Source organism: Aptenodytes patagonicus, chromosome 7 (assembly GCF_965638725.1).
Source record: "Aptenodytes patagonicus chromosome 7, bAptPat1.pri.cur, whole genome shotgun sequence".
Classification (NCBI taxonomy): domain Eukaryota; kingdom Metazoa; phylum Chordata; class Aves; order Sphenisciformes; family Spheniscidae; genus Aptenodytes; species Aptenodytes patagonicus.
The window spans coordinates 18114496-18138313 of record NC_134955.1 but is presented as its reverse complement, the minus strand read 5'-3'; the positions used below and the strand labels follow the sequence as shown (position 1 = coordinate 18138313).

Genomic DNA, 23818 nt, shown 5'->3' with positions numbered 1-23818 from the left:
TGAGGATGCTTCGGCCACTCTTGCTGTGGGTCCCAGATGTAGCCAGCAGTGCAGAGCATCCCGGCACATCATCCAAACAGGCTTGTGTTGGCTAAGCAGTCATGGAGGAGCTGCCCCTCCTATCCATAACAGCAGCTTTTTTCCTTAATTAGCCTTTTCAGGACTGCCTTGGACAAAAAGCAGTAATGTCCAGGGTTCGAGAGATGTGGTTTTTGTTGCAGAGGGGGTTGCACTGAGCTCTTGTGTGGTGCAAATGTTCTGGAAGCCAGCAGTGCTAGAGTGAGTGCGGACCTGCTGTGAGCAATGGGGAGTTCTTGGTTTCTCTTTATGCTCCCATCCTTGTCCCCATCCCTCCAGAAATATTAGGCATCTTTCAAAGGTGGTGCCAGCTTCTGTGTATTGTGGGGTTAGACTCAACAGCAAATCTTATGCTAAACTTGGGAAAGGGCTAGAGAAGAGCCCAAGAGTCCTGGTCTCTAGGTCCTGTAATAAACACTAGTGGGTTTTTTACCAGCTTCTGTTTTGGCGTGAAGCGCTGCAGAGATCCCTGTGGATGCGCACAGCTGGGTCAGCACCGGGTTCTTCTCTCACCCGTTTGTGCTCTACTTCTTCAAGGCTCTGTGTGTCAGTGGTTTACCAGTAGAGACACGAGCTGTGGCCAGGCTTGCGTGCTTGGGAGAGGAAACCGAGGTTTACATTTGGCCTTGAACTACAGTGAGCAAAATGTATTATTTAAAAATTAATATATATGTGGATTTTTTTTTTTAAATAGAAGTACATGCATTTTTCTTTCTTGGAAATAAACTTATTTACAGTTAAGGGCAATTTAATTGTTTAATCCCTTAAAGAAAAAAAAAAAGGCTGAGATTTACTGGTTCTAGATTTTCCTCTAATCACTTTCAATTCAACTCCTCCAATAATAGCGGAATTCTTTTTAAAATAGTAGTTTTGAGGCAAAACACTTTGTCAGTACTTCTCTCTAAGTATCTGGCTTACACCGTATAGTTGACAATACAAACAATCCTTTTTATATTCTTATCATAGAATTCAATTTCTATTAAAAAAGCAACTTGTATTTAATTGTAATTCAGTCTGCCTTCATTGTGACCAGCTCCTGAGACTCATTTACTCTGCAGACTAAAATTGATTATGACTTAAGGCCATAAATTGGTGCCATCGGGTTATTTTGGGTTCGGATCTATCCGACTACAAATAATGTAGTTGTCCTCCTCCTTTGTCCCCTCCCATTGGCTCTGCCACCGGGGACCTGTGCCAAAGGTGGCTTCTTGCTCTTTAGAGCTGTTTAAACCTGTAGCTTTGACAGTTTTCCTTTGAAAACCTGCCACGTGTTTAGACATGCAAAGCCCACAAGAAATCCTCCAGCGGGATTTGGGCTCTGACAGTGGGTGAGACCCCAGGGCATGTAGAGATGTCCAGAAGTGTTGTAGGCTGGGGCGACAGAGGATGAGCTGGCATGTCCAGCCTGGGTCTCCTGCGCTGCGTCACCATTGTCCATCCCAGTCCTGGAGACGTGCAGTAGACCTCCTCCCAGCTCTCACGGGCATGCTGACGTTATGAAACTAAAGCAGCCTCCTTCCAGCATTTCCGGGTAGGCAGACGAGAAGAAATCTGACTGTGGCATCTCTGTGTAGAGTCTGTTTGGGCATGGGTGCACACACACACAAGGACGTTGTTTGGGGTTTTCTCCACCTCCCCTTTGCTTTTCTGACAGGGGTGTGTCCTTTGCTTCCTCCTTGCCTTGTTCTGGCAGATAAGGGCAGCGTGTACAGCCTTTCATCTCCCGGTGTGAGCCACGCGGCCCCAGGAGAGCTCTTCATGCTTTGTGACGCTGTTGCTCTATCTGGAAGTCATTAGCGGCTGCAGAGCAGCAATGTTTTTCTTGGGAAAGGGGGTGGAGGGGAACAGAGGGGCTTCCCAGTTGTGGTCTTCCAGCAAACCCTCTCTTTTTCCACCTCCTCTCTCTTGCTCCGCTTCCAAGAAAGCACTGTTGGCTCTACTGGGCCAATTCCACTGGGCAGCTGGACAAAAATGTCCAGTAGACCCTCCCTCACTGGCTGGCTGGTACAGCCACCCCTTCCCCACTCCCACCCCCATCCTGGAGGGACTTTCCGCTCCCTGCCTGTATCTTGTCCCCAAGTCACAAGGAAGCACATCGTGGTCAGGACTTCTTGGTACAGAGAGGATGTTCTTCCAGACTTCGTGGTGTGGCATAGGAAGGAGTCTCCCTCCCACCACCATCTCATGGTCCCACCCTTCCTTGCAACAGGGGTGGTGGTGAGCCTCCTGATGTTCAGCATCTCCAGGCCAGGAGCCACGGAGGCACCGCAGCCCGTCCTCCCTCCCTCGGAGGCTTGCAAAACTCTTGGATGTGCAGAGTCTCCCCCCGGGAGCCTGTCTGTCGGGAGAGTAAACATGAAAATCTCTCTTCCCTCTGCTCTCAGCCCCTTTTTAAAGCACATCCCGCGGGGAGGGCAGGCATGGCTTGGAGAGTCGCCCAGGCTTCCTGGGAAGCATGGTGTGGTGCTGGGGTTGTTGGGGGGTGGTTTTTTTCTTTTTTGTCTTTTGGAAACATTGCCATGGTGACCTGGGGGAAGAGACTGGCTTCCATTAGCTTAACGAGTTAAAGCTGCCAGGAGAGGAGCAAAATGGGGGGAGAGGTAGGATGCTGCCTGGGAATGCCCATGCCTGGAGCTCCACAGCATCTCCGATGGGGATGTTGGGGCACAGGAGGGGGGCTGGCCGGGGCTGGCCCGCTCCCTGCTTGTTTTAGAGGGACTCTGCTGTGCTTGTTCTTCCTTTTATTTGTTTTTCATTATTTCCTTTTTTTTAAGTCTCTTTTTTCTACTTGTTTTTTTACTTCTCAGCAGGGACAGGACATGGGTTTTACAACCCTGCAGGCACCAGCTGTGCTGCTTTAATGCCAGAGCAAGTACTGACATTGAGTACTTCCTTTTTCTCTCCCTTCCCTGCTCCCAGAACTGAGCATCCCGCTTCCTACCTGGCCTGGAGGCAAAGGGCCCTCCATGGAGGGCCTCCTCCTCATCTGCGTGAGTCGAGAGCTAAGCTGGCCTCTTGGCTGCTTTTTTTTCTTTCCCACCTAGCACCATCCAGAGAGAAGTTGCTCAATGACTATCTGGTCCCCTGGGTCTGATGTTCAGGGGATTTCCATGTGGCTAAAGCTTTAGGAGGTCCCCGCAGCCCAAAGCAGCGTGCGCCCTGGTTGTATCAGGGAAGGGGGAATGATGTTTGGTCCATTGCTGCTGCTTTTTCTGATGCATTACATCCTGATGCTCTTGAGTGAAGAGATCCTATCATGGCTGCTGTGCTCCCTCTTTGAATTCAGACAGGACCCTGAATCTCTCTGTAACGAGAAGGTGAAACTAAGACTGGTTGGCCTTCTTCCCTAAAGCTTTCTGTTTTAAGGCTCCATCTCAAAAGGAAGATAGAGGACTCCAGGCAATATTGACAGCACCTGTCCCTGCGAGTCCTCCTGTGACTTCCCCAACTCCAAGACACAGGTCCTGCAGCTCACGGCTTGCTTTTGCAGGCAGGTGGTTACATGTGGCAGCTTTAGCAATCATGCTTACTGCTGCCTTATCTGAGAACTGTGACGTAGGGTTAGAAATCACACTGTAATGTTGCTCAAGGATGTGGAGGCAAGTTGGTACCATGAACACCTAGAAATTATTTGCTCGCTGTACCTGTTGCTGCAGCTCTGGCTATTTCCAGGGTTATCTCCTGCTGCCGTTGGATGGAGCAGCATGACTGTAGGCACTGCGGTTTGCATTTTATACCTCTCTGATTTTATTTTTTGTTTATGGCAAACAGCATTTCTTGTTTTAAAACCGCTGAGAAAGCTGCAATACAAATGAGCTGGGAAGTGGCATGCGAAAGGCAGATGGAGCCTTGCTCATGCAGAATTGTGCCAGTTTGGGTGGAGCCCTGAAGGAGCGGATGCTGCTTTGGTGAAGTTTCATACCCAGGACAGGCTAGCAGGAGTTAATCCCACCTCTGATGCTTAAATAGTGAGGAGGCTTGGGCTGGGGGGAAGTCTCCTCTGGCTTTAAGGTGGATAATGTGCCATTCAGGATGGGGATGACAGGTGCCTTGCTCACAGACACAGAGTCCAAAACCATGCTGGCTGTCATCCTCGCTGTCTGCCAGGAATGAAAGCTAAGATGTGTCAGGCTGCTTTCTGGGAAAAGAGCTTGGTCATTCCCATCTGGGCTGTGATTGCCGTGAAATAGCCCCCCAGCTGCCTGGCACCCAGTCTGGAGGCAGAGACCCCCCACCGGCCCTGTCCCTTGAGGGGAAGGATGGGTGTGGGAAAACAAACACCATCCAAAGCGTGTGGTAGGGCGTTTTGGTTGCCTTCGTTTGCTTTTGCAGCCTTCAGCGTGGCATTTCCATGGAGAAACACCGCTAGCATTCATCGTACAAGACACTATTGTTGCATTAAATATTTTGTGCTTGTTTTTAAATAAACTCCGGAGCAGAGTCCCACTCCATTGCCTCCCAGGAGGCTGTAGTGCTCTGGCCCTCGGTAACAAAAGGCGACTCCGTAACAGCCACTCACTTGTTTGTGCCTGGGAATGAAGCTGGCCTTTATCCCAAAAGCCTTCCAGGGTTTTTTGTGGTTTTCAGAGTTCAGGCCAGTCATCGCCGCTGTCTCCCCTGCCTGGCTGCATGTTCCTGCGGCTCCCACCCCACCGGTCACATCCACTGAGCTCCGGTCAGGAAACCACACGTGGTGCACGTCTTCTTCCCTTCCCTCCTTTACTTCTTGCTGTTTGCTTGCTTGACAGCAGCACTGGCTCTGGCAAGGAGTTGGCAAAGCCTGAGCGGAGAGAAGCGGGAAGCTGGGACCTCCTTGTCTGTCCAAGGTCTGCACAGCCTGTCTGGGGTGGGAGTTCAGCAGGTCGGGTTTGGTTTTGTTTTTTTGAAGCTGCACAAATCCCAGCAAGAAGCAAGTACAGAGGCCTCTGGAAGACTTCTATAAAATGGCAAATGTCTCTGTTTCCTCTTAGTCTCCTCCATCAGTTGAGGTTCTCGCTGGGCTTGTTATCTCCTGGTTTTCAGAGCAAAACTTTCCTAGCCGCCAGTGGCTCCTATGTTTTCCTGATGATCTCAATATAAGAAAGACGTTTTTTACAGTGAGAACAATTATTCACTGGAACAAGCTCCCCAGGGCTATGGTAGACTCCCCATCACTGGAGGCTTTCAAGATATAATTGGACAGGGTGCTAGATAGTCTCACCTGGGCTCCCTTTCTCACAAAAGGTTAGACCAGATGATCTTTTGAGGTGCCTTCCAACCTGGGCTGCTCTATGATTCTGTGATCTCCTGGCTATGTTTGTTCAGCCTGAAGTTTCCTTCAGTGTTTATTTGAAAGAATTTGAGAATAAAATCTTCTGTCCATCCGTGGGAGTGACCTGGTCGTTGGGGTCCCTGCAGCACCATGCTGCTTGGTCTCCAGATGTGCTGCATCTGCCTGTTACCCATCTACTGGGGTGGTTAGCATGAATGGTGACTTCTCAGACGTTGAAATGACTTGCCCCCAGCCCAGCTCTGTCTTCTCTCTGCTGACCTAATGTGAGGTCAGAAGCTGCTGCACTCGGGGATGAGCAAAGTTGATTTTCTCAGAGGGACTTGTGATGAAGACTCTCCAGTGGAGCCACCCAAGACTGTAAGATGGAAAAACCTGATGCAGTTTGGGTTGAAAACCTAAACCAGCAGCATCACTGGTACAAGTGGGAGTGGTGAGGGCTGGTTCTTGGGCATTTGCAGATTCTGGTGACAATAAGCAGATCTTTATTTGAGAGAACACTACTGATACATTGTTCTTCTTGAAACAGCAGTTATGTAGCCCAAAAATCTCCATCAGTCTCTCTGGAGCTTGGCAGGCGTCCAGCAGACAGCCTTCATTTTGCAGGATGCATTCATGCCTTCCCATCACCTCTATCCCCTTTGGGGCCCCGCTTCCCCACACACATCCCAGCGCACTGCTCACCATGCTGGCTCTCTGCCCGGCTGCCACCGCCGGTCCCTCCACCCCACGTCATTGCCAACCGTTGGGATAAAATCACCTAATTCTGCTTCAGGAAGGCCTGCAAAACTTTAACTGCTGGCCTTTCCTTTCCAAGAAACTCTACTGGGGGGTTTCTTTTGCTTTGTTTTTCCCCTCTCTTCGCACCTTCAAGCAAGGAGGTGTCCCATCCCCTCTTAGGGAGCTTCAGCAGCCCAATTGCCTGTTGGGTTTTTGTGGCTACGGGGTGCTGCTGAAGCCCCTTCGATCTGCATCAGGAGGTGCAACTCATGCTTTTTTCCTCCTTCTGCTGGCAGCTTTGCCACGAGGATGTTGGTGTCACTGGCCACAGAGCCCGTCAGGTTTTGTGAAGAGGGGCTTCCTGCGGGGTCAGCGCGCTCCATTGTGCTGGCGCTTCCCCTGCAGCTGGCTTCCTCCCTCCTGCAGTGCCTAAATATAGCGGGAGGCATTGTGTGAGCACGGTGCTGGTGAGAAACACCGTCCGGAGGGTCCCAACACCAGGGCTGCTGGGGTGGTGTTTCCGTTGCCGCCTCTCACCAAGCTGGCCCTTGCGTTGGCGCTTATGTTGTTTGGGTGCTGGTGACTTCTGTTTTAAAGAGGGAAGAAGCAGGAGCCAAAGTTGACCCTTTCCCAAGTTTGACATGTCCGTAAGGGGATTTTAAACAAGTCGAGACCGTTATTACGTATCTGTTTTTTTAGAGAAGGGTTTAACTTGGCTTAACTCTGCTCTCAGCGCATGCCCTTTAGACTTTGCACTTTAATTATCAGAAGTTGTTTAAAAGCTACAAAGATAAGAAAAACCTTAAACACAATGGGCATGTACAAGCAGTTTTAATCGTGAGCTCTGTTTATACTTTAGTGCTGTTCCTAAAGGGGAGTTGACAGACTGATTAATAACTATAAAAACATTTTGACTCGTAGCAAAAGAAAACATTTAATTGAAGGGATGTGTCCCCCAGGCACTACCAAGATGCACTGTATTGCTGTTAACCTCTGGGATGCCCCTTGTACATTTATTCTCATCCTGATTTTTTTTTTTCCTCACTGTCAGTTAAAAATGGTGACTGCAGTCTTGCCTCATTTGTAATTATTTCTTTGATTATTTTTTTGCATGTGTCAAATTGTTTTTGGATCGAAAGTAGGATTCACTTACAAAGTAGTAGAACCACAATACTTGAGAATATTAGTTAACCAAAAATGCACTAAATATACAGGATACATCAGGAGAAAGCTGGGTTTTTGGAAAAGGAAACAAATTTAACTGAGCTGGTAGCGTTTGGCTGAGTAATCACCATGGTCTCACCACTCTCATGGTTGGTGAGACCATGGTGATTACTAGTGGCAGCAGACCTGACCCTTGAGCTAAGCTCTTGTTTCCTGAATGAATAAACCCCCAATGCCTATTTTCCAAGCTTTGAACTAGTTATGGAGTAAGTTGACTGTGCAAATTTAGTAAGTTGAAGTAAAAAATGTCTTCCTCTCTGTAGAAGAATCTATAACAAACAAAAGCCAGATTATATTAAATTAGATGCTTAATCAGTGCTTTTCCCTTAGTTTTGTGGCTCATCTGTCTTTAAAATGTTAGCTGGATAAATATTTGTATGATGTTTAATATAAATAAACCATATGTCTTACTCTTTATTTTTAAAGATATGCTAACTAATAATGTTCATCTCTTCTGCTTAATTATTTAAAACAGTATGTATGCCATGGGAACTCCCATACTGCAGCTTTGAGGATGCTGAAAAGCCTTTGTCTTGCCTGCTACATCTTCTGCCTATTACTGCTCGAGCTCTCTGCGTTTCCTCCGATTTTGGGGGTGATGGGGTTTTTAAGTTTTGGTGTTAGCAGCTTCAAACACTTTGAGATCTGACTCGTGTATGTTGTATTGTTCTATTATGTCTGCCGCCACCCCTACTCATATCTCCTAGGCCTTAATTCTGCACACCCCTAATTAGCGGCCCCGGGGAGCCAGCATGTCTGGCCAGGCGCTAGGGTGCTGCCATACAAAGCTCTGCAGTAATGCGTTTGCCTCTTGCTCTTCCTTGCAGGAATCTACATCCTGATTGCGGTCGGAGCCGTCATGATGTTTGTGGGGTTCCTGGGATGCTACGGTGCTATTCAGGAGTCTCAGTGCCTTTTGGGAACGGTAAGAGGTGTAAAGTTTTGGATGCCACTTGGCACCGTGATGGCCCTGCCACGGCCCTGCCGGGTGGCTCACAGCCGTGCCTCCCTTGCTGGCAACTTTTGCAACAAACGGGGCTGGGAGGATGCGTGAGCACATAGGTGGGAACTAGCTGACCTCTGCAAGGAGCAAGGCAGCGCTGTTTGGCCAAGGGCATCCCTGTTGGGCATGCTGGAGCTCCAGCTGAGCTGGCAGGCATGCTGCAAGCTCCTGCTTGTGCCTGGCTGCAGGACAGAGGCTGAAGCCAGCAGCATAGCAGAAGAGGTGCGAACAGCAGGCTTCTTGGAGATTCATTTTCTCTATGTGAAACACCCCCCCATGCTTTTTTCCCCGCTATGGTCTGGCTGTCTTACCAAGCACCCACTAAATTCTCTTTCTTACCTGATGTCCCCTGCAGCTTCCCCCTTCACTCCGTTTCAAGGCTGCCTGTGGTGATTCTGGTTCTTTTAAGGAATCATCTACTATTTTTATCTGTTTGGACAAGGAAACAGCAAAGATTTCCCACAATATCTTAGTGAGGACGTCTAGGTGCATCCTGGAAAATCCATTACTGAAGTGCTACAGGCGTCCTTGATGTGAGGCAGCAGCTCGGGATTCCTGGCACGGGATGAGCTTAATTGTATAAACTGTAGCCACACCAAAAGCCTTTGTCTTGGGAGTGAGGGAGACCCATTTATTTAAAGCAAGTTCTCACATGTGGTTCAGCTTTAAAGTCAGTGCAAAAAAAAAAAAAAAATTGGAGGGGTAAAACATAAAAAAAAAAAAATTGGAAGGACTTTCTAGCACTTGGCTTCGTTGGGCTGGAAGATTCTTCGTGGTGGTGTAGTGACCCATGGGTGTGGATTCAACTGGGACAGAGGGAAATGGAGCTGCTTTCCCTCGCTCTTGCAGATGGCTTCTCCTCTAGTTGCTTCTGTTTCCCAGTAAGAAGGGGGTGCTTCTCACCAGCTTTTATAAAGCACTTCTGAATGTCGGTGGATGAGAGCTGCTGTAGGAGTTTGCAGGCATTATCACTGCTGCTGAGAATAGGAGGAGCCAGTGCACAAATCCGACAGGGGTTGTTGTAGGGAGGTCTGGCAGCTTTGGATTATCTTTTTTTGTTAATGTAAGCGATTACAGAACCTGAATTACCCCTCACTCCCTTTTGAAGTTGGAAAGAGGATTAGAAGGGCAGATGGTACAACGTACCTGAGGCCTGACAGGGAAACCGGCTGCTTTGGCTGAAATTAGCAGCTCTAGCTGCTGTGCGCTGCCCATGTTTGCTCACACCTTGGCTTGTCAAGAGAAGGCTGGAGACACCTTGTAATGATGCCTTCCACTGGCCAAAGCTCCCACCGTGCTCCAAGGACATTTCCAGGCAGTGTCCTTAGGGTGTTGCAGGGAAGCAGCCGCTCTCCGCTCTCCTGCAGCCAGCTGATTGAGTGACTATAGGCTTATTGCAAAACGGGAAAGTACCAGGAACCTCCACGCTATCAAAATCCTGTGCTGAAGGCAGCATGGAGGCCAAGTGGTGAGACCCAAGGAAGGCAGGAGGGAGCCGCTTGGCATGGAGCGGGGCTGCTCCCTGGGAAGGGGCAGGGGCACATCCAAACACCAGGCCAGGAACACCGCCATGTTTCCATAGCGTCAAGCTGCATCTCTGATGTTCTGCAGCCAGCCAGCAGAACTGAGTCTGCAGGACGTTGTACCTCCAAATCTGGGATAAATGAGCCATCCTTCACTGGAGGGTAACCACTGCAAGAGTGAACCCTAGTCCTTAACCAGAGAATTACAGTGGCCTTGCACCCATGATTTAGGGTGATGTGATTCCTTGGGGAGGATGTGGGACCCAGTCCCCTAAAGATGTTCCTGGAGAACCAGGGATAGATAGGTATTTAAATAGCAGTTCATTGTTCTGGGACTGGACAAGGATGTTGGAAGTCCTTTCCTGCTGTCAGGTGAGTAGTCCTGTTTCCATTTTGCTGATAACCCTTTGCTCTTGCACATGAGAGCCAGGTCATAGCATCATTCTGGAAACTCCCGTTTCCTCTGTTGTTGAAGAAAATGTCCTGAATGTGTCTGGAACAGAGACTGCCCAGAATCCAGGAGCTGTTGTCCCGCCTCGTACCATGATTTTGTGTCTTCCCCTGACTGCATTCACCTCTTTTGCTTCTTTACTTCCATGGCAACTCTCCCAGTTGGGGCTTTTCTCGGGAAGAAGTCACTGAGGGTGATGTTGTCACAGAGGTAATGTTGGCTGCGTGTGGAGCATGCCTGTCTGCGCCTTCCCACTTGACTCTGATGTATGAGCTTTACAGCTTCCCATTCCCAGTCTAACAGACTGACTGTCACAACGTGTTCCCAGGATCTGAACAAAAGGATGGAGGGAGGCTTTGGGGGGATGGCAAGGAGGGGTGCTGGAATTGCACGAACAGGGTGGGACTGTGGAAGATCATCAGTGTTAGTATTTATGCAAAAAACTGCAGAAGCCTTGCAGGGCTGTGGATGCCAAGAGAATTGGCCATAAATCATACCCTGATGCCCCGCAGCTCCTCAGCAGCTGAAATGTGCTTTTAACCCTGCACTGGCAATTCCCATCCTCAGAGCATCTGTGGCAGAGCAAGAAGCTTGTCTGGATGGTCCTGCAGGTGCATGAAGAGGAGCAACGTGTCTTGTGGTGCACAGGGCATCCTCATCCCTGCCAGTCCCTGTGTGGGAAGGGCCCTGCTAATCCCCGCTCAGCCATCCCAGTGGGACGTCTGGACATGGGGTGGCTTCCGATGAGTTATAGGAAAATGTGTTTGGGCTAAGCGTGTGTATGAGAGATAAAATGGTTTGAAGTCGGGCAACACCTTGCTCTGATCTCCATCAGTAGAACTGCTGTTCCACACTTCTACCCACCTAATTGCTGCTTTTGCCTGTAGCCAAATATGTTAAGTGTCCGTCTCTTGATTTGTCTGCAGTTCTTCACTTGCCTGGTGATCCTGTTTGCCTGCGAAGTTGCGGCTGGAATTTGGGGATTTGTCAACAAAGACCAAGTAAGATGACTCCGAAACCTGCATTTGTGGGACTGGGAGGCTGGGGCAGAACCACAGCAGATCCTGGCACGAGCTGTTTTGCTCACAAGCTGCTCCCAGACTGAGTCATGGGGGCTTGGATTAGCTGTGTGACCTGGGCAGGTCACCTGACTCCTCTTGGCTGGGCTGATGAACTTTAAATGTGAGCACTTGATGGTAGCAGCTACCCCTTATGGTATATAGTGCAATGCCTGGAATAAAAATAGCCCCGTCTTGCTTGGGTCTCCTCCTTGCTGCCACACTGTCAGTCACAGTGTGAGCTGATTCATGTGTGAAGTCATGAAGGAAAGCCATCTGCATGTCCTAGGTGCCAAAGAGTGAACCCAGCCGTGTGACCCCGAAGGGAAGGAATACCATACGGGGAGAGCCTGCGTCTGCATTAATGGGATTGCTTGACGCTTCCTGCTCTTTGCCGGTATCATATAACCCACTTTGGGCTGTTCGTCTGCCAGGACTGAGCTTGCTGCTGATGAATACGCTGTGCACGCGTGAGGGGTAGAAGTTGTGTCTGTCCTAGGCCCCTGCTAGGGACTGCTTGGATGAAGTCCTCTGGCTGGAGGGGGTTAGCTAATGGATAGGACTGAAAATTGCAGCTTTTCACCTTCCCTTTCTGCTCACCTTCCCTTCACTACGGTCACATGTGCTTGCACACATGCAGAGTTTGGTCTTGAAGAGCAATACTATCAGTGTATGGGAAACATGGCCATGCTGCAGCAAGCAGCGGGCTGGGTGTTGATCGCTCAGCCGTCGAGGGTTTGGAGGAGAGAAGGGGACTGCTTGTGCTCAAAGCCAAGGTTAGACTCTCTGGCAGACTAGGAAATGTGTTTACTTTACTAAGAGACGTAAGCCAGCTGTGTAAGTAGGTGGTGGCTTGCTCAGCTTTCACATGCATGTAGGCCACAGATGACCAGCTCGGCTGTGAATGGGAACACCCTTGTAGTCATTCACCAGAGAGAGCATGACTTCACCAGAATAAACTCTTCCGTGGCTAAACATGTTATTATGCAGGCAGGGTGCTGTTTCCTAGCAACTTTGGCAAGCTAATTAACCTTTGCAGAGGGGCTGTGCCTCCTGCAGATGTTAGTTTGTGAATCCTGAAGACTCCAAGACGCACGCCTGAACCGACAGCAAGAAAAGTGAAGCCTGAGTAAGAAGGGACCCCATGGCTGTTGCTTTCCATGCTGGGGAGAAGATGCTTGGCCATCAGAGCATAAAGCTGAGAAATTCAGGATTTGCCAATACAAGAGCGATGACCTCAGCCCCTAAAATTAATTTTGCAGTTTAAAGTGAACAGTGGCAGTCTGTTGGCCTCGGCTGCTTTTGCAGCCTTGATGATGAATGGGCTGTTTGGAAGTCCCCACTCACAAGGCAGGTGGCTTGCTTCTCCCTGCCTCGGTTGGGGACATCTCAGGAGCAACATGGGCTGGGAAGGAGGTGCTGAATGATCCCAGCCACCGAGAGCTGCTCCCAGTGGGGACTCCATTCCACCTGGGTTTTCAGCCCCTTGGGGGGACAGTCATCTCCTATCACACGGGCACAGGATGCTCTTCCACGAAGCTGGAGGCAGTCTATGCCTCAGCCTGCCTTCTTGGAGATGCTTTAGATACAGGATGGGGAGGCAAGAAGTAGGATTATTATTTTATTTTTTTCCATGTACCAGAATCAAATGGTTTGACCGGAGAACATCGCCCTCCAAAGCAAACTTTTTTGAGCAGTGCCAGAGAAATGCTGGGATAATTGATTGAAATCACGCTTCTTCTTGCTTCAGTTTCTTTTTTTGTGTGCTAATCCAGCCTGCGCTGCCAAGAGCAGATGTTCTGGAAAGCGTTTTCCCTTTCATACTTGCTCGTATTTTTTTCTTTTGCTTCTCTTGCCTGTCCTCCTTTCATCTGTCTCTCCCAAATTATTGGAGGGTGCTAGAGGAGAAGCCACAAGGCCAGTTTCCCTGAAAATGAGGGGTTTTCTGCATTGTGGAGCAGACCCCCATGGGTGGCTGCAGTTTACCAGCCCAGGTGGCAGGGCTAGAGTACGGATGAGACTTTTCATATAACCATTTACAGGATGGGGGTGCTCGGCTCCAGGTAGGGACCCAGCCAGAGTTTGACATCCATCTAAAAGCACCTAAGCTTCCTGACCAAATGAGCTGCCTCACTAGGCTTTAGTGTGCAGTCTCGCCCAAATTCCTGCCATCCCCTCAGAGCCAGAGAGTCAGCTGAGGTGCCCATACCTACAGATGGCCTTGCTTGCGCACCCCACCTCCTCCTGACTTCCCCAGTGTGTCCTGCCTCTGCAGCCTCGGTGGGAAACGTGTTGCCTGCTTGCTTTGTCTCCATGTGTCGGGTGGTTCAGAACAAGCCATTTCTGCATTCCTGAGCCTTAACAGCAAATCCATGCGGGCTGAAGGCTATCTCAGATCTTGTGGTTCGCCCTCCGGGCCTTGGCTGCCTTTGCCTGCTAGAGAGAGCTCATGGAGCACTTGGATAGCGTTGGCTGGAACCTGCTGGCTGGTGGATGAGGTTCTTAATATTTGCTGCTCTTAACACACTACCGCTGGAGGGACTTGAGCCCTATGAAAGACAGGCCTTTTTTCATGCACCTGTGCAAATAAACAGGGTCCAAATCTATTTAAAAAACTGCTTATCTACCTGTGAGTGCCATTAGAGGGAACCTGTCCCCTTCAGGCACATCTGCTGAGTGGGTTTCCTCCTTCTCCTCTGGCTGAAAGGGATTTTTTCCCCTGTCTTTCCTAGATAGCCAAAGATGTGAAGCAGTTCTACGATCAAGCATTTCAACAAGCGCTCATGGCAGAATCAGATATGAACAACGGGAAGGCTGTAGTGAAGACCTTTCATGAAACGGTAAGACGTCGGCGGTCTTGCTGCACGCTCTGCTTAGGCTACGTGCAGTTGGCCAAAGAAACCACTGATGGATAGGATCCTGCATGCTGCGAATTACACCCGGTTAACTTCTGCATGTGGCTTGTTAGTGGGTAAGTGGTGAGGAGCGACTGTCGCTGTGCATAGACTGATCCTCCCCACCAAGGCAGAGGCAATAAGTTGAACTACAAGTCCTCGGGCAGGGAATGAAGGCAGTGCTGGATTTTTTGATGTTTAGGAACAAACTGGATCAAATGTGTTCTCAGCACTGGGATTTTGCTGCCTGCTTTCCAAGCTCTATGAAGAAATCTCCTCTCCATAGGAGTTTTTTGCAGCCAGAGGAAATGAGAATGTGGGAGGAAAGAGAATTAAAAATGGGGGTCAGTAAAACGAGTGGGAAAAGCAGGGTCTAAAGCAGATGATGCTGCGTGCAGGTCTTAGCCTGTCAAGTTTGCTGTTCTTACATATCAAGAAACAGAGTTGCGCCCTCTTCAAAATTCTGTCCTTCGCACTGTGCTGGGAAGTCTGGCCTGAGCTAATTAAGTTGCTTTTCATTTACCTCAGCACCCCTGATATAAGTAAAATTCAATGAAGGAAAAATGTTGCTCTGAGGAACTAATCCCAATACTTCCTCTGCTCAGCAGGAAACAAAATCTCTGGAGAGAGTTGGGCTCACTCTCCTCCAGGATAGCAATCCCAGACCTGTCTGGGATTATTGTAGGAAGCAGCTGCATTGCATGGAAAGAAAAAAAAAAATCGAATTTGGAGAGTTATTTCCCCTCCCTTGTTTCCCCCTCCAAGACGCCGCCTCGGTTTTGGGTGGCTTTAAGGATGTTTAATGGTGGGGAGAGCATTGCATGAGTGTTTGTTGTCTGCTAATGCTGTTTTTTTGTTGGGTTTTTTTTTCCTTTCTCCATGTAGCTGGACTGCTGTGGTCCCGATAACGCAGTAGGAGCTATCACTCCCCTGTGGAGAGACGACCTCTGCCCAAAGAAGGAATCCATCCTGAAAAACATTTTTGAGGTAGGCATGGCTGCTCTTCGCTCAGCACAGCTCCTGCAAGGAAACTCAGCTGCCAGGGAAATTTGGGGATTAGATAAAGGGTAGAGTTTTCATTTATTTGGGGATGTTGGAAGTTATCATCGGTTCTTCCTTTGCTGTTACTGCTTGAGGGGGCTGGCAGGCGTGGAGGGGTAAAGTCTGGTAGGAAGTCCTAGAGCCAGGACCCAGGAACGCGAGCGGGACTGAGGGATAGCAGACCTGCCTTTCTGAGTGCCAGGGGTGGGCGAGGGGAAAGCAGGCTCTCTGACCGGCGTGCTTCTCTGCTTCAGTCCTCAAACTGCCACAAAAAAATTGACGAGCTGTTCTCCGGGAAGCTGTACCTGATCGGTATCGCTGCCATCGTGGTTGCTGTGATCATGGTAAGCATGACTGCGCGGCGCCCTGCTGTTGTGGGATGGGGAAAAGCCACCTCGGGGTCCCTCAGTCCTGTTCCAGCTGGGCTGGATCCATCCCTCTCCTCCAGATGCTTCTGCGGCTCAGCGTGCAGCACCAGCCCTCTGTACCCCAGCTGCTCTGGGATGTGGCGAGACCAAGGGCTTCGTCATCCTTCTGGGGGGTTGGAATGTTAGGGCAGGTGCCCAGCGAGCGCAGTAAAGCCAGGAGCACCTGAAACCCTATCCAGAAGGGCAGAACACTGTTGAGCCTCCTCACTGCCTCCAAAACTGCTCGTTTCTCAGGCCGCCGTGTTTTGTCGCTGGGGTCTGCAGTGGGAAGGGATTTGCTTTCTTTGCCACAGTGCATTTGCTCTCCAGTGAGCGGTGGGTGGCGTGGGCTGGTAACCCAGCGCCTGTGCAAAGGCTGGGCTGTAATGCCAGAGGGATCTCGAAGCGTTTGCTGTGTAGCTGGCAGCTAGGAGGCTTGCAGCATACCACCACTGCTGCCAGCGAGAGAGGGGAGAACATCATCTTATCTCAAATTGGCCAACTCCTAATGAAAACAGTGGTGAAGACAGCATCTCTGCCCTTATCTCTGGCATGAGAGTGTTTATGTGGAGTGGGGGACCTTGGGACGGGGGGGAGCTCCTGCATCCTACTGGTCGGCACCTCACTGGTGCCTCTGTGTCTCCCGACAGATCTTCGAAATGATCCTGAGCATGGTGCTGTGCTGTGGCATAAGGAACAGCTCCATCTACTGAGCCGTGAGAGCTGGGGAGGGGAAGGGGGGAGCAGGGCAGACGGCGCTAGAGGGGACCCCAAGTGCCACCAAGTGACCAGGAGACATTTCAACAAAAGACGAAGACAACTATGTATATAAATACTTCCAATATTACCATACAGTACTTATCATTTTTATTTTGAAGTACTTTTTTTTTTTTTAATAAATAAAACTTTCCCGTATCCTTGTGGCTGAGTTAGTTACACATCAGTTTTGTGTGATGGGGAAAGCTGCTGTAGCAGGAGATCGAGTCCTCCTTCCCCCTTCCCCACCCCCTGTAACTCAGAAATAACGCTGGTGGAAGATGTACAGAGGAGAAGGCTGCAGCCTGTTATCAGAAAATTTTGCCTTGGTTTTTACTCTCTTTTTCAACACCAATTTTTTTTATATATGTAATTGGATGCTGAAGCAGGATTTAGCATTTTTGTTCATTTGTACTCATCTTTTCCTACCATCACCCCCACTCCCTGGCGTTTCCAAGCTGTCCGTAGGGAAGCCTGGCTGACTGCCAGTAGCCTGGGAGAGAGGAGAGGAGAGGAAACAGCCCCTGTCACCTGGGTGCGATGTGTCCTGGGGGAAACGCAGGTGCGTTGTTCTTCTCCGACCTGTTTGCATCGCAAGGTTAATCCTTAACAGAAGTCATGCTTAATTTTTTTTATTCTCTGAAGAGTGGGGATGGTTTTGGCTTTTTGTTTTTGTGGGGTTTTTTTCTTGGAGCTGTAACTTTATAAATTGGCTCATTTCCATTGATTTGTTAAATTAAAGGGTCAGTGGCTGGGGGGGAATTTTAGTCCCAGTTTTTCAAATGTAACAAACTGAAAATTAAGTCACTTTTTTAACCTCCTTTACTGTTTCTTTATAGACATGTTTTTGGGAGAGTCTAGTTCTGTACTAAGTTTTCACTGTTACGCTAATGCTTGCATACAAATGGTATTGGAAAAAAGAAGAAAACTTTTTTGAAAAAAAAGTCTTTAACCTTAGAAATCCTGCATTTATGTATTGCAGGGTGACACTTGGGGGTTCCCAGCCATATGCATACATGTTTAAAATTTCATCTTTGCATCACTGTCATGTTCAATGAAATTTTCCTTACTTATAGCATATTGTCGCACACTGTAACATTGCTCGGAAATTGTCATAACCTGATTTGGAAAAAAAAAAAAAGTTTATTTTTAAGACCTTCCACTTCCAGTTACAGCAACGGCAGGAGATCAGCTTATCAAAGCAAGGGAATTCAGGATTTTAGATCGCACCAGTTGAAACACTTTCTTGTGACCTGGTAAGCTTTGATTGCCAATTCGATGTACGTGGCTTCTGTTGTATGCCACTCCGTTACCATGTAGATAGAGGGGGAGAGTGACCCAGGAGCTATGTAATAAAATCAGAGTGTCTCTAAAAAGATGATCTATATGTATAGTTCTATAGATATATATTTTTAAGCAAAGCCTTTTCCTTAGCTGTGTGGGCACTTGAGCTGGAAATGATAGTATCTCTCAGCTCTTTGCCACCTCGAAGCAGGTAAGGGGAGGAGTTGAAACTAGTGATCACCTTCCCCACTTCAGGAATATTTCTGTTTCTTAAAGTATTTCACTCTCCCCCTTCGTTGCAATGAAGAGCTTCAGATCGGATAGGGAGGGAGACCCGTGATCATTTTAAACTAGTACCTTGTCCACTGCCCGTGGCTGCCGTGGCCTTTGCCGCTACAGGATAGGAAATTCCTGCACTGGGGCAAACTGATCCATTCGGAGGCTTTTCCCCCCTTCCACTCCCCCCTTTCTTCTTCCTGCCTTTTAGTATATAGGGCCTTTAAAAAGTATATAGGTAAATATATATATATATATCAAGTTGTGCTGGGTAAGAGGAGGAAGTGCTTCAACAGAACTTCGGATTGAGGGGTTGGACAAGAAAAGATTCAGCCTTAGAAATAGCCTTAAAGCCACACTGCCCTGAATGTCCACGTTGTGCACGTCAAGAATGAGACGAGGTTTTGCAATAGGTAGCCCCTTCCCCTGCTCCCCAGCATAGCTCCTTCAGGTCATCTACTCTGTTATGTGGCTATATGTATATGCATCAACCAAGCATGTGTGTTTACATATATGTGCATCAGGATCGTTAGCATACAGAATGGATGTGTAACTTGCCGCCTTTTTTGTTGACTGTTGATAAATGTGTATAAATATGCCATTAAGCATTTCAATTCTGTTTTCTTTCCTTATACTGTATTTTTGATATTGTTCAGTATTCAGTTGATGCTATGTATGTAGCTGGAACTCTGTTTGAAGACGGACTGCGTCTTGATGCAGATCAGACACACGTCCTTGGACACTGTAGCTTTAGGGGTCTGGGTTGTCCCAGGCAGGAGCAATTGGGAGAAAGTGGTACTTGGAGAGGGAGTCTGAGAGCTGTGGGAGGAAGAAGAGCAGGATGTTTGCTCAGACCACGTCCTGCACAGGCTGCAATTTGTTCTCTGGCTTATTTCAGAGGTGGCTTGTCACTGTGGGGAGCTCCAGAGGCAGCTCCCTGGGCCACCTCCTGTCCCTGTGGCTGCTGTGGGAAAGGTGCTGCGGGAGGGGAACAGCCAGCGGCTGGGAAGGTCGTGGGAGGGGGCAGAATGAGTTTTGCAGGGAGAGGGTAATGCTTTCTTTAGAGTTACTAGCTGACAGTCCCCATGTTCGATGGAATGGTCATCAGCTGTAGCAGGAGGGGTCAGCCCTGGGAGAAGAGGGACAGAGAAGAACTGTCATGCTTAAGAACAATGAAGTAGCTGAGAAACCCTCACAGAAAAAACTACCCACTTGGGTCTCCCCTAGTCTGGTCTCCTGCGAAGCTGGACCTGAGTTAAAACAAACTAGAGAGGAAGCTGTGAAGGGCTGAGGGGACTCACCCTGTTGCAAGCACTCAGGATCCAAAAGCGACAGGGCGCTTCTGCCAGTTGGTCGGTCCCAAAGCTGGCTGAGGTGAAGGGGAAAAAAACACTAGGTAGGACCCCTGCCCTGCCTCAGACCCTCTCCTGAATACTTGCGCATTTGTGTGTGCAACATGTCCTGCTCCCCTCGCACCCCCAAAAAACAAAGGATGAAATTGTGAGCTGTAAATACAAACCCCTCCCTCTCCAGGGAAGCATCCTCCTGGAGGTAGTGACAGCTGAGAAAATGGCTGTGAGCTGAGGTGGGGAGGAGGAGAGTCAACTGTCCAGGTCTAAGTTCAAAGACTGTATCGAAAGGTCAAACAGAGCTGCTGACAGCTTAACTGAATGCTTGGGATTTTTCATACTGTGGAGCATGCCACAAAGCAGTGTGTTTAACTTCTTTCTGCCTTTTTTTTAAAGAAATGAAACAAAAATCAATTTAATAAACATTTCTCATAGTGTGCATAGTGTGATGAACCATGCAGTTTTACAACCAGTTAACCTTAACACCAGGATGCTTTGTGAACCAGGCTTCAACAGCATGGGTTTTTCCAGCCTCTGGGAGGGGGGCCTGCAGGCGGGCTGGGGACGCATCCAGAATGGTGCTGAGGGAAGGCAAAAAGGTTGCTTGCTGGCAGCAGTGGCTGCTGCAATTGTGCCCCCCCTCAAGGGAAGGGGGGCACAGCTGTGGGGGAGCTAACGTGGATTGCAAAATAGGGTGACTGTGCTAAAATTCAGGGCGGGCTGCAGTGGCAGTACTGTGCACACTCAAGGGTCTTCTCCTAAAGTGACGGAAAATGGCCCAAAATGCCCTCTGCTGACATCTGGCCGGAAGCTGGTCTGATTTTTGCAGATGGTCGGGTAATGCCACCGTTGCTGCCACTGTTGCTGCCACCGCCTGCCCCTCCACACCATCAGGGGAAAGCCTGGCTGAGAGTGAGGCGGGAGGCCAAGTGCTGTGATCCTACAACTGCCTGCCTTTCTCTGCCTTGTCTTGGACTTCTCGCTGCGTTTGAAGCAGGAATGTCCTGCGGCGGCCACCAGCCATTGCCCATACCGGTACGGAGAGGGAGGGAATGCTGGGCGAGGGAGAGTGATGTTCGGCTCCTGCAAAGAAAGGCAAGCCCTGTGCCCAGCAGCTGTGCCCGTGCTACAAGATCATGCCCATCTGTTGTTCTTTCACTTGTTTACCTGAATGTTAATGGAGTCAGACATAATGACTTCTGGAAAGAAAAAAAAAAAAGTGATATTTAAAAACAATAAAAAAAGAAACAAAGCCAAACCCCTTGTTAGTGGATTTTTAATGATGTGTTGTCAGATCTTGTTTCTTTCCATCACGTACAGATTTCTGCCACGTCTTCCAAGGGAACAGGCTTCTCTCATTCTTGTATTCAAGCAAGGGGCGGCAGGGAGTGCAGTCCTTAGCTGACCCTCTAGGTGGTTTCCCATGAATCTGATGCTCTTTGCTTCATGCCTTAAAACATTTGTATTGTGGTGCTGTGTTGTTGCTCCAGATGGGGATAAAATTATTCCTGCCTCTGGAGCTAGGATTAAGCTGATGTGAGTCACGGTCAGACTCAGGCGGGTGTTCAACAGGGGGAGAAATGATAGTGGAAACTAACTGGCAAAGCACAGTGTGTATTTGGCATCCAGGGCGTGTGCCTTGGGACCTCAGCCTGGAAGCATAGCTGAGATCTTAAACCTTCCCTGCCTAAATGCAGTCCCCTCTGTTTGCACCTCAGGTCTGAACATTAACACTGATGTGCTCGAAACAGATGAGTTGTACGTGATGCTTGAGCTGAGATGCTGGGAGAGGACTGGGCAAACCAGGTCCCTTTAAGGTGCTGTTAAGTGAAGACATGGGTTGTTCTTGGAAAACAGCAGTCCTGCTGTGTAGGAGCATGTGAGGCCACGCGGATAAACCACTGTGAGGGGAAGGGGTGGGTGGAACGGTTGCAGCCCGCCCATTCTCATATTGCACTGACAAGCCTGGCTTATGCTTCTCTTAAACATTTTTCTCCAGAGGTCTGAAGGACTTGGAAAGTCACTTAGAGACCTTATTGTGGGCTTCCAATTCCTAGGAATATGACTGTGGAATCTTTTTTTTTTTTTTTTGCAAAACAACAGTTTTCACAAAACAAAAATACAAGCATGAATTTTTCTAAGCTGGACCAAGTTGGGATTTTTGCCAGTGGAATTCTTTTCTTCCCTCCTCCCAAACTGTTTTTTTTTTTTTTAAAAAACCCTCTAGGCTGTTGCTAATGAGACATTCTGGAAGTATTTTTTGCTTTGGCGAGCTCTATTTTGTAAGCCTCTTCTGGGCTGTTTGTGTTCTAAGTAGCAATGTGCCTAATTGTTTCCTACTAAGACAGCTGCAACTAACATGTATAAATTGCTTATGTCTATTCCCTAATAAGAGGTTGTCTAAGCTTTAACAAAGATTTGCAATATTCCCACAGGAGGGAAAAAAAACAGCCAGCTCTCCCATGCAAGAGCTGTTTATGGTGGAGGTTTCTGTAGAGAAAAGCACCCTCGCTGCTGGATCCTGGCTGCACGCTCCCTCTGTCTGCCAGCTCCACTTGCCAGGCTCAGTGATGAAGGATGTGTTAGTGGCTGTGCTCACATTCCTGCTCTGAACCTCAGAGCACGCTGGGCATGGCAGCGTGGCCCTTCCAGTTAGGGCAGAGGAGGGAGTTTCAGCTCCAGGGCAAGCTGCTGACAACAGAGGAAACTGTTCTGGAAAAAAAAAGGTGAATATTGCAACAACCTCTGGCAGGACCGGGGTAGGGCTGGGAGGCTGTGGCTGCACCAGAGAGGAGGCGAGAGTGGAAATACAGCCCCCAGTGAGGGAACATCTGCCATCAGTGGGTGCCGAAGGGGAGAGGGAAACAATTAACTACCTGACCAGCTCTTGATTAAGTGATAAAGACCCAGGCTAGAAACCCCAAATCCCATATGTACCATGCTGTGCAGTTGAACTAGAGGTGCGGTGTTAATCTGTGTATTTTTGTCTGACCACTCCTCTCAGTTTCAGTCTGGGGAACATCAGATTAGCTTGCACAGGGCATAACCTAAACAGGAGGGCGCAGAAACGCTGTTCCGGTGCGAGCTCTTCAGCCAACCTCTGGCAGCTTGTCTGATGCAGGCGGCCTGATGCTTTCACTTCAGAGCCCAGGGACCTGGAGCAAACAGAAAACACCTCCCAGCCACTAAAACTGCTGCATAACTGAAACCCACGTTGTTTTCACACTTGCAGATACATTAGAGGGTACATAAACTTTGCAGTCAGGCATGCTAGTGTGGATCGCCTGGCTTTTCTGACTGGGTTTAGATGACCCAGCTCAAGTGCCAGTAGTTCCAAGTAACATTTCTAATTAATCACACATTTTCCTTTAAAAAAAAAAGGTGTTTCTTGGCCCTGCTTTACTAGGGCATTCCCCCATGTTAGAACACAGCTTTGCTGAGTACCAAAGAGGTGTTGGTGTTGGGCCAGGCGAGATGGTGCACACAGAACACCCTGCCTGCCATCTGCGAGTAAACTGTAAGATTTCCTCTGGCAAGGGTTAGTGGTGTTAAATGCAAAGCCCTGTGTTGGCTACAAAGTTGGGTTGGTTAATGAAACTCCTACAGATCATGTTTTAACAAGAGGTCTGGGGAGTTTTAGGGTTTTGGGTTTTTTCTTAATGTTAACTCCAAGGCCCTCAGCTGGTTCCAACGACCTCTTTTAGCCCTTCGCTACTGCTGTTAGTATCAGGTATACTAGGGCCAATGATAGGAAAGAAAAAAAAAAGAAGCAAGAATTAGGAGAAGGGCTTTTTTAGTGCAAATATTCTGTAGCTAAATCAAAATGAACAGAGACCCCCAACTGTTTTTGTTTCTTTTTAAAATTTCAAATAATTGTAGAGTATTAATTTTGCTCTTAAGTGACTTCAGTTCCCTGCCACACATGCAGTGTCTCTAACAGAAAAGGGGTTGCGGGTTCTCCCTGCAGGTCCTCTCCAGGCCCGCAATAACATTGTTATTGTGAAGAATCAAGTTGATTAAGACCTTCATAGCCCGCCTGCATTAAAACTCACTCCACGGGAACTCATTTGATGTAGTTACCTTAGGGGGAAAAGCACCAATGTGGGTAAACAGCACTGGAATAAATCAAACCTGCTTGCAGGTGAGTCAGGACCAAATGAAAGTGCAAAGTAAAACAGGTGTAGAAGAGAGGCGGTGTCAAGCACTGAATCCTGGAAACTCACCCCATGGGGGATTTCAAGGCCATTTGTAGGCTTTCCTTCCTGCAAATGGGAGAGGGCAATTTGAATTATTTCCTTCAGCCTGTACCCATTCTGGCTTGGTGTGACTGCCTTCTCCCAGCAGAGAAGGATGCGGTGGTCCCTACTGCGCTTTTGCTTTTTGCTCGCAGGAAAATAAAAATACTCCTCTCCCTCCCTGCCTCACCTCAGGAGCTCCAGCATCAGCTGCGTGTGGCCATACCAGACTAACTTCCATACTCCTTCT

General features: G+C 48.7%; 1 protein-coding gene across 1 annotated transcript in view; it reads left to right on the top strand.

Annotated features, from left to right (window-relative positions):
* Positions 1-20591, top strand: part of CD81 (CD81 molecule) — a 36638-nt gene extending 16047 nt beyond the window's left edge. The window contains exons 3-8 of the mRNA XM_076344180.1: positions 8119-8216; positions 11195-11269; positions 14059-14166; positions 15106-15207; positions 15516-15605; positions 16319-20591. Coding sequence (XP_076200295.1) covers positions 8119-8216; positions 11195-11269; positions 14059-14166; positions 15106-15207; positions 15516-15605; positions 16319-16381 — 536 coding nt within the window. The 3' untranslated portion in view covers positions 16382-20591. The remainder of the gene's footprint in view (positions 1-8118; positions 8217-11194; positions 11270-14058; positions 14167-15105; positions 15208-15515; positions 15606-16318) is intronic.
* Positions 20592-23818: the final 3227 nt, after the last annotated feature.